The sequence below is a fragment of the Patiria miniata genome, unplaced genomic scaffold, assembly GCF_015706575.1.
Source record: "Patiria miniata isolate m_02_andy unplaced genomic scaffold, ASM1570657v1 HiC_scaffold_22, whole genome shotgun sequence".
Taxonomy (NCBI): domain Eukaryota; kingdom Metazoa; phylum Echinodermata; class Asteroidea; order Valvatida; family Asterinidae; genus Patiria; species Patiria miniata.
In genome coordinates this window covers 16380854-16393727 of record NW_024037061.1, presented here as the reverse complement: position 1 = coordinate 16393727, position 12874 = coordinate 16380854, and the positions used below count along the sequence as shown (strand labels likewise).

Below are 12874 nucleotides of genomic sequence, written 5' to 3'. Positions count from 1 at the left end.
TTGAACGGTGTCGACTTCACAAGGACCATTGGTTATGACATCAACACCATGATCTTGAATTTCAATCTCAGGAGTTGGTGTATTGCTGCTTGACCTTTCAACAGTTTCTACAGTTTCTAAGTTTCTCTTGTCACTGTTGACATGATGGGATTGGCATGTCGATTTTGAATTGAAAATTTTGAAAATGGATCTGAATTGTCTGTGATTTATAATGAGCATTTCTAATGATTCTCTTTGGCATCCTCATCCTTGGCTTTCCTCTGGGCCTCATCTTCCACCTCATCTCCCGGATGCACGCGACTGGAGTGTTTGCGTCCCAGAGAGAAGACGCTGCTGATCTTCTTCATGACAGCTGACATCCTGCTCCCCGACTTGCGGCTCGAACTGGACTTCGATTCCGAAACTGCAGGATGGGAGCTGACTGTTGGGATATCGGATGCACTTCCATGAGGAGTTGATGGATCAGACTTATTGCCATCGGCATGATACTGCATGGAGCCTCGATTGTTGGACATCTCATGACTTGCCTCGGGATCTGTATTGCTAGCATCTTTCGGCGATCGCAGAGCAGGTGTGTAGCTCGAGTCCATCGGATCCAAGACGGTGTTTGGAAGTGGCCCTGGGCACGGGCTGACTGAAGCAAAGTCACTGAACATGTCCGAGGATGCGCTCTCTGGAGTTTCCCCACAGCTGATCGGCAGCGTCATGGAACTGGAGAGTGATGCTGCAGATGTGTAGCTTTGAATATTCTCATTAAGGCAAGACACGTCTTGGCAATTATCATCAGGATGCATCACATCTGCTTGGATGTCTTGAGTGTCTGGTGGATTCTCACTCGGGCAAGTCTCATGTTCACCATTTCCACTGCGTTCTCGATTTCTCATTTGATGATTGTCTTCTGCGCAGTCTCCATTTTTAGATGTATCGATCTGACGTGTCTCGCTTAGGAAAGTGTCATCTGGATTAGGCTCGCATACTTGTTTTTCGTCTTCATTACCATCTTCTTGTCTCTCAGAACTTTCTCCTCCTGCCATTTCATTCACCTCTTGGACAGTATTGACTTCACAAGGCCCATTGATTATGACATCGACACCATGATCTTGAGTTTCAATCTCAGGAGTCGGCATATTGCTGCTTGGCCTGTCAACAGTTTCTGCGTTTCCTAAATTTCCAGTTTCCTCGGAACATTCTGCTGATGCCTGACCATTCACTACTTCGTTTATCACACCATGATCTCGCATTTCAATCTCAGGAGTTTGGGTATTGCTGCTTCGCTTGTCTACAGTTCCCACCGCTTCTCCAGGCCTTATTTCCGTGTGGCCTTCTGTTGGAGCCTTGTGTAAATCACGGTCGCTGGTGTTTTCCTCACAAAGACCAGGCTTCTCTTCGACACATCTTCCTCCCTCTTCACATCCATCAACCCTGGTTAAATCTGAACCTGTTTGGTCCAAGTCAGCATGAACCTCCGACCCAGTCTGTTGTGGTTGAATGCTTTCAACCACGACCCAACTGTCGTCACAGCTTCTGTCTAAAGTCAAATCATCACAGGATGTCTGTTCATCTCCATGCTTAGTCGTACTCTCAACTACTTGATTCAGTGATTCAGTACAAGGAGTCTGTTCTTCACCGGCATCTGATTTCCGTGGTTCAGTTTCAGCTTCAGGAAGTGTAGTGTCTCCTTGGACATCCACTTGTGTGGGTGGAGGTCTCATCTCTTCAGATGAATCCTTTATTACTGGCATCTTGTCTTCCTCCGTTGTCACAGGAACCTCAGAGGGTTGAATTTCATCTTGCTCATGGACAGTTGCTTCAGTTGTATGGCGAACCTGTCAGCCAACATGACACACATTTTAAAATCTTGTAACTTAGTCTTTAGTTTGACATTTGCAGAGGCATCTGCTCTAAGGTTAAATCAAACTTAAATCATCTGCACAGTTTCATTGTAGCATTCAATTTTTTTTTTTTAAATTTGAAAAATTTATAGCATTTCTGTTAAATGTTAAATGTGGTGCTATCAATCAATACCAAGCTTGTCTGTTAGTTTTGTGCTAGATATGTAGGTTTCTACCATAGAGCTATATTAAATTACAAACATGGATGCGCCCATCAGGCATTACTTTGTACATCGAGTTAGCGCTCTAGTAATTTAATATAGCTCTATGGTTTCTACTTGATTTGCAAGCATTTTCAGATTATACAGTATGCCTGTATTAATTTTGTTCGTACATGTGTCAAATGTTTGCCAGTCTGAAGAACTTTATGTCTGTCTGTCTATCAATTATGTATATCCCTGTATATTCATCTCACCTTATATGTCCGTCGTTTGGGAAGGTAGCACACCCCTGCAGTGTCGTCAGCAGTCACCAGTTCCTCCTCAGAATGGTGAGCAGTGACATCCTCCTGCTCTTCCTCCAAGATGTCGTAGTACTTTTCCATTTCATCTGAGGAGGAGTGCTTGGAGTGTTTAGAGTATCCTGAATGAGATAGCTCCCGGACCAGCGTGTCCTTAAGACATTTGGCAGATCCCTGGCAGTAGGTCATGTCCGGACGGAAGATGTTTCGGAAGGAGTTGCGACTTGCCGTAGAGTAAGATGACGGTACTTTGTGATGGCGATCAGGCTTCATGGAGATTGCCGAGAGATTGGCATCAATCAACTCCTCTCCGACATTGACGAGGTTGTCATGGTAGACTGGAACAATGTTGCTATAGTGATGATGGCTGCTCTCAGTTAGCGCATCCTCCTCAGGTTCAGGAGGATGAGCAGTATCTACTGGAATGTCTGTTGTGGAGACCTTGAGCTCCGGTTTAGTGTGACTGTGTGAAGCCATATCGTGTTTGAGTCTCCCAGAGCTGTCCATTTTGAGTGAGCCAGCTGATAACACCGCCGCAGTGACATTGATGGAGACTTTAGATGATGTTGTAGAGGTCGAGGAATGATGTTTCAGTGGCATCAGCGCGCCCTCGAAGATGATCCTGTGGTCATCTGTTTCCTTGACAACCTCTGTCAGTCCTGGAACAGCCTCCCCACTCAGACAGCCTTTCAGAGAGGTAACGCTCCCCTCATCGGCGATGATCTCATTTTCGACAACTCCTATGATCTCACCTTCCTCTTCATCGCTGTCGCTACTGCTGGAACTATCACATTCGCTTCCACTGTCTGAGAGAATTTCTCCATTTTCGTTGTCTTGTTGCTCGTCTTTAAGATGTTTCTCATCTTGAGGGGGATGTGTATGGTGTTCATGGTGATGACCATCATGATGGTGGTGATGATGATGGTGAATATCATGCTCCACCTCTTCAAGAATGTTCATGACGTTTGCAAGTAAAATGCTGTCACTTGCAAGCTCTGCGGTCTTCTCTTTCTCTTTACTGTCGCCTTGCATCTCACTTTGGCCCCTTGCTTCCTGGCTTACCTCCCACTGCCCATCTTCCGTCCTTCCCTCATGGCCTGTTGTGCAAGCAGTACTGAGCTGACATATGGAACGTTTCATTACACTGGCCACAACATCACTTGCTTGTCTGACAATCTGATTTTCCTCAACTTTTCCCTCCCCTACGTCTACCTGTTTTAGCTCATCTTCTATTGTTTCTGTTTCCTCGATTTTTGTAGTTGATTCTTTCTTTTGAGACACTTCTTGCTTTTCTATTTGGACCTGTTCCTCTTTTTCCTTTTCTTCATCTCTTGCAGCTCCATCCTGAATTTCTTCCCCTATTTCTGTCGTTTCTTTTGTGTGTGTATCTTTCTCTCTAACTTCCTGCTGTATCTCTAAATTATCCTTCTCATGTTCGTCTTCAATTGCAGGTTCTTCCACGCTCTCATCCTGCAGTCTTTCCCTTATTTCTATTTTCTGTTCTAGCTCTGGATCTTTCCTTTGTATTTCTTGTTTTTCACTGGATGTTTGCGTTGTCATACTTGTTTCTGTTGCCAGTATTTCTTTATCAGTATTCCCCTCTGTTTCCCTTTCTTCTTTCAGAATCTGCTCTTCTATCTCTTCGCTCATGACCTGATCTGCTTCCAACTTTTCCTCAGTTTTCATACCTATTCCATTATCTTTCCCAGACACTTTCTGCAATTCATCTTGTTCCTCCAATATTTCCTGGTCTTTCTTCTTTTCGACCCCAAGATTTTCTTCGAGTACCTCAAGCACCTCAATGTCATCCTCATCTCCCCTTGCTTTTTTCAACTTTTCCTCTCTTTCTTTCTTTGCAGGTTCTAATTTGTCTTCAGTTCCTTCTAGCACTTCTTCCGTGTCAACTTCCTGTTCTGTGCCTGGTTTTTCTTCCCTGGCTTCCTGTTTGATTGTTGATTTCTTGCTTTCCATTTCCTGTTTCTCAACATCCCCATCATCAATTTCCACCGTTGCCTCCATCTTTACTTCTGTCACTTTCTTACTTTCATCTTTGACCTTCGTTTCTCCTGCCTCTAAGGTCTCTTCCACTAAGTCCTCCTCTCTCCCAACTTCGTCTTTTGGGCTTTCTACTTTTTCCTCTTCGGAAAATGACGACAGGCTAACCTCCTGAAGACTCTCTACAGATTCACTCTTCCAGAAGTCTGACTCCTCTGATGAAGCATCCCCGGATTTTTCCAAGGACGACTCTTCCTCTGATGTTTCATCTTCTGAATCTTGTCCCTTCTTTTCGCCTACCTCTAGTTCCTTTCTATTGGCTGATACTTCATCTTCGGGTGACTTATCTCCTACAGTTGTGTCTGAGCTACTCCTTGATGTTGACTTCATGCTAGCTGAGGAAGAAGACGAGTACTCTTTGTCTTCTGATACGGCAGATGGTCCTGCTTCTGGCCCCTCCCTCATCTCATCTGCCAAGCCCATGCCACTGGAAATGGCAGGGATGCCCGGAGACACGGCGCCAGCTCCTTTGAGATTGCCATCCTCCTTGCCGCTGTCATCTGCCAGATAAACATCTCGCATCATGGACGTACCCCCTGGTTCCTCCTTGGACAGATGTTCAGGATTTGGTGATCTCCTGTAATCTAGTGAAGTGACAGACAGCACCTTGTCTGTAATGGTCAACTCCGGTTGTTCTTTCTTCAAAGGAGTGACAGTAGCGTCTTCACTCGAAGATGAAGACACATTAGGGGAAGAGAGCTTTTCTCTGTGCGACTGAAGACAAAGTAGTCAAATGGATAGAGATAGAGAGAGATGGATGTAAGACACAGAGAGCCCCCAACACGTTTGTCATTACACAGTGGGAAATCACTTGCTATTCAAATACTTTTTCTCTGTTCTTGACAGACCCACTGTGACTTTTCTCACATTTTCAATTTTGAACAATTGGCATCGTTGTTGTGACAACTCGTCTTCTCAGAGGACTTTGTTTCTTTTTCTTGGGACCTCAATTCATCCCTGTGCATCTTGAAATACGCATATTAAAAACAGTTGGTCCTCACCCTGGATGATAGATGTTTTGCTGTCCGCTCAATTGCAGCAGTGATGTCATCTGAACTATACATCTCATCCTCTCTGTGCAGATCCTGCTCAGCATCAACAAATTCATCGCCTTCTTTTGATACGATGAGATGTTTGAGGGCAGCTTTATCCATCAGGGGAAAAAACAGAACAGGAAGTTTAGTCAATGGCAGAATGAAAAGCACTGTTTCAATACACAAACAGCATGACATTGTAGTATAGGATGTATTCAAGTAACAGGAGTAACAACAAGACATGTCCCACAAATTCGGTTAATATTTTACAAGTTGCCATCAGAGGGGCTTTCCCCTTCCTAATTTCTCATTCTGTACAAATTACTGTCCTTTTTTTAAAGCAAATTTACAATTGGGTGACAAATGTCATAAAATCCCCCTATTTTGGCACAACAGATTAAAGTCAAACAAATTTTGTACCCACCCCATTGTCTTCTGTAGCGCTGGTGGTATTTTCGTCTTATCTTCCCTAGCCTCTTCTCAAGCCGCCTTGCAATTAGTGCTTCCCTCTGAGCCACAAGTTGTGCCCTTGCGTCGCGGATGCTTTCAAAAATGGCTGAGAGAGATACAAGAAGACAATGGGGCAGCATCAGGAATTTAGGGGGAAAAGTCCATGTATTTTCCATTTTTATGACACAGCTCTCAGTTTATACCTTCCTGCCTGTAAGCAAACAGTGTGCATTGATCCATGAGATCACAACTTTTTGGTCATGTGACCATGATAGCTTGGTCTGACCGTCGGAGACAAGGCCAAACAAAAAATCTGAGAGAAGACAATTAGCTCTTTTCACACTTCCGCCATTGGGCATGCACAGCCTCGATCTGGCAACTTTACACAATAATAAATATAGCCGGTTCAGTGATTCCCCGTGTCGGGGTTCAGATCACTGAACAGGTTATTTTTATTGTGTAAAGTTGCTAGATCGAGGCTGTGCATGCCCAATGGCGGAGCGTGAAAAGAGGGAATTTGTAATGGAGTAGTCTGCCCATAAAGTTCAAATAACCTTTTTGCCTTGCTTGGTGTGCCTCGACCATCTTTGACCTCATGACCTTGACCTTTGATGCCTTAGCCACTTCCTTCTCACGTTGGCTAGCCTCCAGCACCAGCCGCACTTCCCGATTGGCTTCTCTCCTGTCCCACTGCTCCTGCAGCTATAGCCACAAAGAGGGAATTGTCAAAGGCACTAGCCGATTTTCCCCCAGTGGTTTCGTGGGCATGAACAATATTATACAAAATAGGCCTAGTTCTTTTTCACTGACCAATAATATCAAACATCTGAGTGACACCTAAGCATGATCTTACCAGCTTGTCATTGCCAACAATCTAACTGCAAAGGCAGATACGTCTATTATAACCCATCATTATCGTGACCAGCTGACAGCAACAGCCACACTTTTAAACATCTCTTAAACTTTAATACGCATGACGACTGCAACTTTATAGACTGCCGATTGAATAAGACTATAACCAATCGACTGAGAAGCCTGCTGAATGACCTGGATAATATTGGTCTCTGAAAGGAGTGTTGTGCAGGGTTGTAGTCGAGGAAATTCTTTTTGATGGATCACAAGTACATCACAAAGCCAGTAACAAGTAAAACAAATACATCGACAACAGCCTCAGTGGGCTGGGTCTCGGCAAGGGTTGTTTTGCCTATGACTTCTGATATATTTAGTATAGATGACAGAGTAGAATGCCGAATTGCCCCAGTCTGAGCCTTACATTCAACTCTCGTTCAGCCATCTTGACCAGCTTCCTCCTCTCCAGCTCCTGTTCCCGCCTCATCTCCTCATCAAAACGCTTGCTGAGCAGCAGGGACTGCCTCTCGTAGGCCTACACGAAACCCCAAACAAGCATCTAAATGTCATGACATTATGGTTGGATATATTGATCCATTATTTATTTTTTTAAATTAAAGCAAACATATACAGAGACAACCATACAGAGAAATAACAAACTGCATACATTTTGAATAGTGCAGTTTTTTTTTTCTTCGATCACTGCACGCCAGAGTCATTAAGAGACGCCATAAACCCTGATATGTTTTCTGAACTGAATATTTAAATAATAGTTTTTCAATTTGTGTACACCCAACAATTATTCTCATTCTAGATATAGTTCTGGGCTTTTAACACTGCCTAAATAAAACTGTTACTCTCTCCCATCACAAGTCACCTTCATCTCTCTACTTCTCCTTGTCCTCTTGTGCGCGTGTTGCTTCTTTTCATGATGAGCCTGTGTCACGCTGCCTACAGGTTTCTTGGTCTTGGCAGTGCTGCCCTTCTTAGATGCTATCTTTGAGCCCCCTCCGGACTTTACCTGAACAGATGATCTGGAACATTTGGGGGGAAAACTCCACTTTACTTAGCTTCTTGTTCAACCATGGATGTTGCTGTTACATGTATTTTTGAGAACACTGTTTGCAAAATTCTTCAATTTGAATCCGAAAGGGCTGACAACTGAAACAACCTGTCTTAGGTTTTCCGTTTGCTTACTGTGAATATTCGTTTTCTTCCATCTTCAAAGGTGTGATCCCTATTCAGCAAACTGCTACACTGGGATTTGGTGCATTTAAGAGGAAAAAAAAACCATTAGGGATACTGTAAAATGTGAGGTTGTTTAGGCTAGAAAGTATGAAAAAAAATCCATGTGAACACACTGGGATCATACCTCGAGAGAGATTTGGTGGACGATCTTCTGTGGTGTTTGGATGAAGTTGCTCCAACATGCGGAGGTGCAGCACGTTTCTTATGTGTTGGTTTGTGATGATGGGTGTGCATAATACGGTCAAACTGTTTTTTAATCTGAAAGGGAGAAAAGTGCACAATTAGTATGAAGAATAAGCTTGAATCTCAATTTTATAAGAACAATTTCAAATTCTTTGAACCTTTTTAAGTAGCTCTCAGATATCATAATTTCATTTTTTTAAATGAGATACGAAAAATACAAGTGACTGGTGTGTTAATACAATATACCATGTGTTTTCTTTGTTGTGTCAGTTGTTCCAGCTGGACCTGCTTCACGTACTGATGGTATTCGTTAAACTCTTTCAAACCGCACTTCACCTTGACGGAGAAAGAAATAATAATATAACAGTTCAGAAAAAGACTATGTCTATGTTCTGAATTTTCTCACAACAGTGATTTTCATGGGGATTTATCCATTTTTAATCTCCAAAGACAAATACTGTACAGTATACTGATGATCAGTACTGATCAACCTTAGTTCATGGATGACAATTAGATGGTTACAGGGTGAGTTAAAAAACAAAAACCGAAACCCAAATGTCGGGACTATTGTTTTTGTGAAGTTCTGCACTTTCAAAATCTAGGATATGAAAGCTCAATTCATAAGCTTTCTTTTGGTACAAGAATCATTCAAATCACTCATGTACTTTTCAACTTACGAAATTTTAAACACAACCACCGTTTTAAAGTTCTGTCCATCCACAGATCACAAAAAAAGGTGTGCGTTCTTTCAGCAAAACGAAAACATTCACACACATCCCTATGTGATTTGTTTTCGTTTTGCTGAAAGAACTCTCACCTTTTTGTGATCCGTGGACAGAACTTTAACAAGGTGGTTGTGTTTAAAATTCCGTAACTTGAAAAGTACATATAAGTGATTTGAATGATTCTTGTACTAAAAGAAAGCTTATGAATTGAGCTTTTATATCCTAGATTTTGAAAGTACATGCAGAACTTCACTAAAACAATGGTCCCGACATTTGGGTTTCGTGTTTTGGTTTTTTTTTTTTTACACACCCTGTAGGGTGCTTTTAAGGTCGGAACGGGAGATTGGCAATTCCAGCTTTATGAAAGGAAATGTAATGTCTGTGACAGAGCCAATTAACTATGGTATCTAATTAATGATTCAGACTATAGATCCAAAACTCCTAGCCTGTAATCTCTTTGATCGTTACTAGATGATGGATGTATGAGATTTGAATAACGCATTATTATGTTTATTCACTGAGCTCTTAAAACCTCTGTCATGGACTGCTGGCACCAGATAGGAATTATGTGCTGACAGGAATTTGCAAAAGGTTAAAGAGGTGGTGGAGGGATGTATCGTGCATGAGCAGAATGTTTTTGGGGAAATGGATTGAAAATGGTGAAGTTCGAACTGACCAATCATCAGGTTTGTGGGTTTGAACTGTACTAGCCAATCATCAGTTTGATGAGGTAAGAACTAGCCAATTATCAGGTGAGGGAGGTTGAACTAGACAATACAATGGCTTGAGACAAGCAGACATTACCATGCCACAGGGAGTGAGGAAGCCGCTTCTCGTCAGATGGGAGTACATCCTGGGAGTGGTGTAGTAACCCTTGAGGTTGGGGTCATGGAGGCTGCTGTAGGTCATACTCAGACCCTGGGGGCTGGAGTCAAAATCGAAGCCCCTTGGGGTCGTGTGAAGCTGTAGAGTAATAAAAATGACAAATTTTGAAATTTTGAAAGGAACTTTTTAACACAAGATTGTTGAATGTGTCATGCGCATGACAATTATTCATCAACCATAAGAAATTACACCTATCTACGAAATTGACCGTGAAATTCTTGGAATTCGTGGAAATGAGACAACTTCAGACTGATGATTTTTTTCCCAAGAAAAACACGTCCTATGTAAGGCCCCTTTGTTTAGTTGTTACCTTTTGTCAAAAATAGGCCTAAGTCTATATAGGCCTGCTGCTTGTATAGGCTTAGTTGAATTCCAGACATTTTTACTTAATTGACAATCTCATTCCCTGCTTATAAGCTATAGCCAAAATTGATTTTGAGCGGGCCTTAAAGTTTAATGAGTCTTTCCAACCAAAATCCCCACGGATTACGCCACGTAATCTCTTCAACGCGTAGGCCTACATTTCGCCAACCAGAATTAGGTACAAAGCCTTTTGTTTAATCAAAACATTGAAATATGTTCCAGTATATTTGCTTACAATTTCGAGAATGTACACGCAACTCGGCTTGTTGTGATACACGCACTGCGCGCCAGAACATTGCATTTAGGTTTATGGTAGTCTGATGCAAGAATATTGTGTTGTCGTCGTTAGTGGGCCTAACGTTAGCTTTTGAAAGTTCTTCTGAGGACAAAATGAAGGAAGGAGAACGAATTTCTGCATTTATATTGTTAGCCTATACCTTCTCGCACAAGCCAGTGGTGTACAGCATGATCTTGCCGGCGGGTGCCGCCACCATTGGCACCTTGCTGTACAACGGCGTGTCCAGCATCCAAGCAGGCACGGGAGGTCTCTCCACTGGGGCCGATCGCTTCGTTTTAAGGTACCGATGAGCCCGGTGAGAGGACGGCCGCGGTGATTGGGGCGTTGACGTTGCGGCCGGGGATCGAACGACGCCGGCTGTCTGCGGTCTTTCGATCTTGGTCGTGGATTTATTCATCGTTGGAGAAGTTCAAAGATGGCTATTAAAGAAGATACACGCTCTAGGCCTATATCTTCATCGTGTTAGGTCTTCATCGGTAAGTGGCCTCATGGCATAATTCTTTCCTCCAATTAAATTTTCTGAAAGTTTCCTTGTGCCATCTCCTCATCAGCGATTACCTGACTATAGGCTTATGTCCAGAAATGTCCTACATTTCAGAAGCTTCAGATGTGATAAGAAAGCACTTCCCCAAATAGTTGCTTTGAGATGGTCGTACCAAAAGTTGAAAGGAAACTTTTTACTATTTTAGAACGAAAAAGTTGGGTTGCCGTTCTGCGTCCAGCGCTAGCGTGGCTTGGAATTTCTCGAGGCGCATGAGACAAATTGCTTTTTGTATTTCCCGCGCTAGGCACGTAGGAAGCACACGCGGTGCGTGGTGCGTATAGTAGTAGCGCAGACAGGGCTCTGGAGTGCTCTGAAACGTGCAAAACTAAATCAGGCCCACTTTACTCACAGTTTAGCCAGCAAATTTCTCCAAAAATTCCACTGGGGCAAAGAAAATGTCCTCAGTATTTCACCAACCAAGTTTGCAGACTCAATTCAATTTTTAAAGGAGACTTTTCTTCGATTCTTGCACATGAGAGGGAAGTCAAGTGATTCCAAAATGGGGCTAAAGACTAGACTGGTACATGTCAAACCATGGTCCAACTAGTTGGAAAGACTGATCTCTTCATTCAGTGTTAATAGTCTGGTGGCTTTACTATGGAGAAATGTGTAGTAAATTGAGACTAGTTCCCGCTTCATGCCACATGCTTCTTAAATTCTTTTGGCATGGTTGATTGATGCAGTACTGAAGCTGTGTTGGACTGGTTGTTTCAGGTGCCAGTCTATTTTCTTGTTTTGCATGTTTTCAATACCTTAAGTTTTGGGACTCTCATACACAGTATTGAGAGTCCCAAATTTTCGGACTAGTAGTAGCGCTGGCACGCCTACAGTTGCAGGCCGCGCCTGTAAGACCAAACTTGCCTACGCCGCCAAATCACTATTTGCATCATCCATAAAATTCTCTGTTATTGGAGCATTTTGCGGGCCATGAACTTGAGGGATTGTTTTAAAAAAAAAGTGGAAGCCGTAAAGAACTGTGAGCTTGTATTTCTGTGAAATTTGGATGAAATTGGTCCTTAAAATTGATCTACACTTATTTTGCAATGGAGTGTAGGCATCATTTTTTTTCAAAATGGCGATGGGCTCCAGAACCCCCACCTTTGGCAGCGACCAAACTTTTCTCAAAAAATATATGGCCATGTTTTCAAATGTGAGACCCCCTCTGCCCCCCCCCCCGGCACAGCTTCAGCCCCCCTCCGAATCCGCCCTTGATCAGTGCATCATTTTGGTTGTGCCGTCAGCAAAAAAGCTACATGGGAAGTCCACATGATTTCTTTATTTAAAACAGCGTCTTAATTACAAAACGCCTCAGGGGCGGGTCCAGTTTTCAGGAAACGGGGGGTTGATAGGGGTGGGGTCTGGGGTATGCCCCCCCCCCGACAAATTAGAAATATACGATGTTTTCTCCAACATTCTAAGGCAATTTGAGATTAAATTTAGGGACTTTGGAATTCAATTTATTATTGTTGGCCCCATTTTCCTAATACAACATTCGTCAGAAGTTGGACGCGGGGTTGGGGGGGGGGGGGCAGCCCTCAATTACCCCTTGATCTGCCACTGCGCCTTCCCCTCTGCCTCTGAGATAAGTGGATTATTATTTTTGAAACCCATTCAGTCACATATTTAACGTTTTAGAGGATGAAATTTCTTAAATTTTTAGGTCAAATTTTCATCGCAATTGATCGCCCTTGTTGACATAAGGGCCTTTTCTTTGTCTACCCTTGCCTCAACGAGAGAAATAAAACCCTCTGCGCTGGGTTTTATTATCAAACTGTAGTACATGTATTCTCAAATTCAGTAGGGCCTACAGCAAAAGCGTGGGGGGGGGTTTAAAATTCCCATTTTTACCCTTCACGTAGAACCACACCAACATAACTGCAGCAATAAC

General features: G+C 43.0%; 1 protein-coding gene across 1 annotated transcript; it reads right to left on the bottom strand.

Moving 5' to 3' along the window:
* Window positions 1–203: 203 nt before the first annotated feature.
* On the bottom strand, window positions 204–10879 carry LOC119730979. The gene is made up of 11 exons (XM_038204059.1): window positions 10582–10879; window positions 9701–9859; window positions 8418–8507; window positions 8113–8246; window positions 7618–7774; window positions 7165–7275; window positions 6446–6593; window positions 5866–5997; window positions 5409–5551; window positions 2308–5121; window positions 204–1826 (listed from the first exon to the last, which is right to left on the bottom strand). Exons 1-11 carry the CDS (start codon window positions 10837–10839, stop codon window positions 222–224), a joined length of 5751 nt encoding a protein of 1916 aa, XP_038059987.1. The 5' UTR covers window positions 10840–10879; the 3' UTR covers window positions 204–221.
* Between the last annotated feature and the right edge of the window lie 1995 nt (window positions 10880–12874).

What these genes read in the sequence shown, in the direction of transcription:
- LOC119730979 (XM_038204059.1), bottom strand. Translation starts at nt 10,839, where the DNA reads ATGAATAAATCCACGACCAAGATCGAAAGACCGCAGACAGCCGGCGTC. An exon ending in TGGCTGAACGAGAGTTGAAT is followed by an intron (nt 6,594 to 7,164) that starts GTAAGGCTCAGA and finishes TTGTGGCTATAG; the next exon opens with CTGCAGGAGCAGTGGGACAG. An exon ending in ACACCAAGCAAGGCAAAAAG is followed by an intron (nt 5,998 to 6,445) that starts GTTATTTGAACT and finishes TATCTCTCTCAG; the next exon opens with CCATTTTTGAAAGCATCCGC.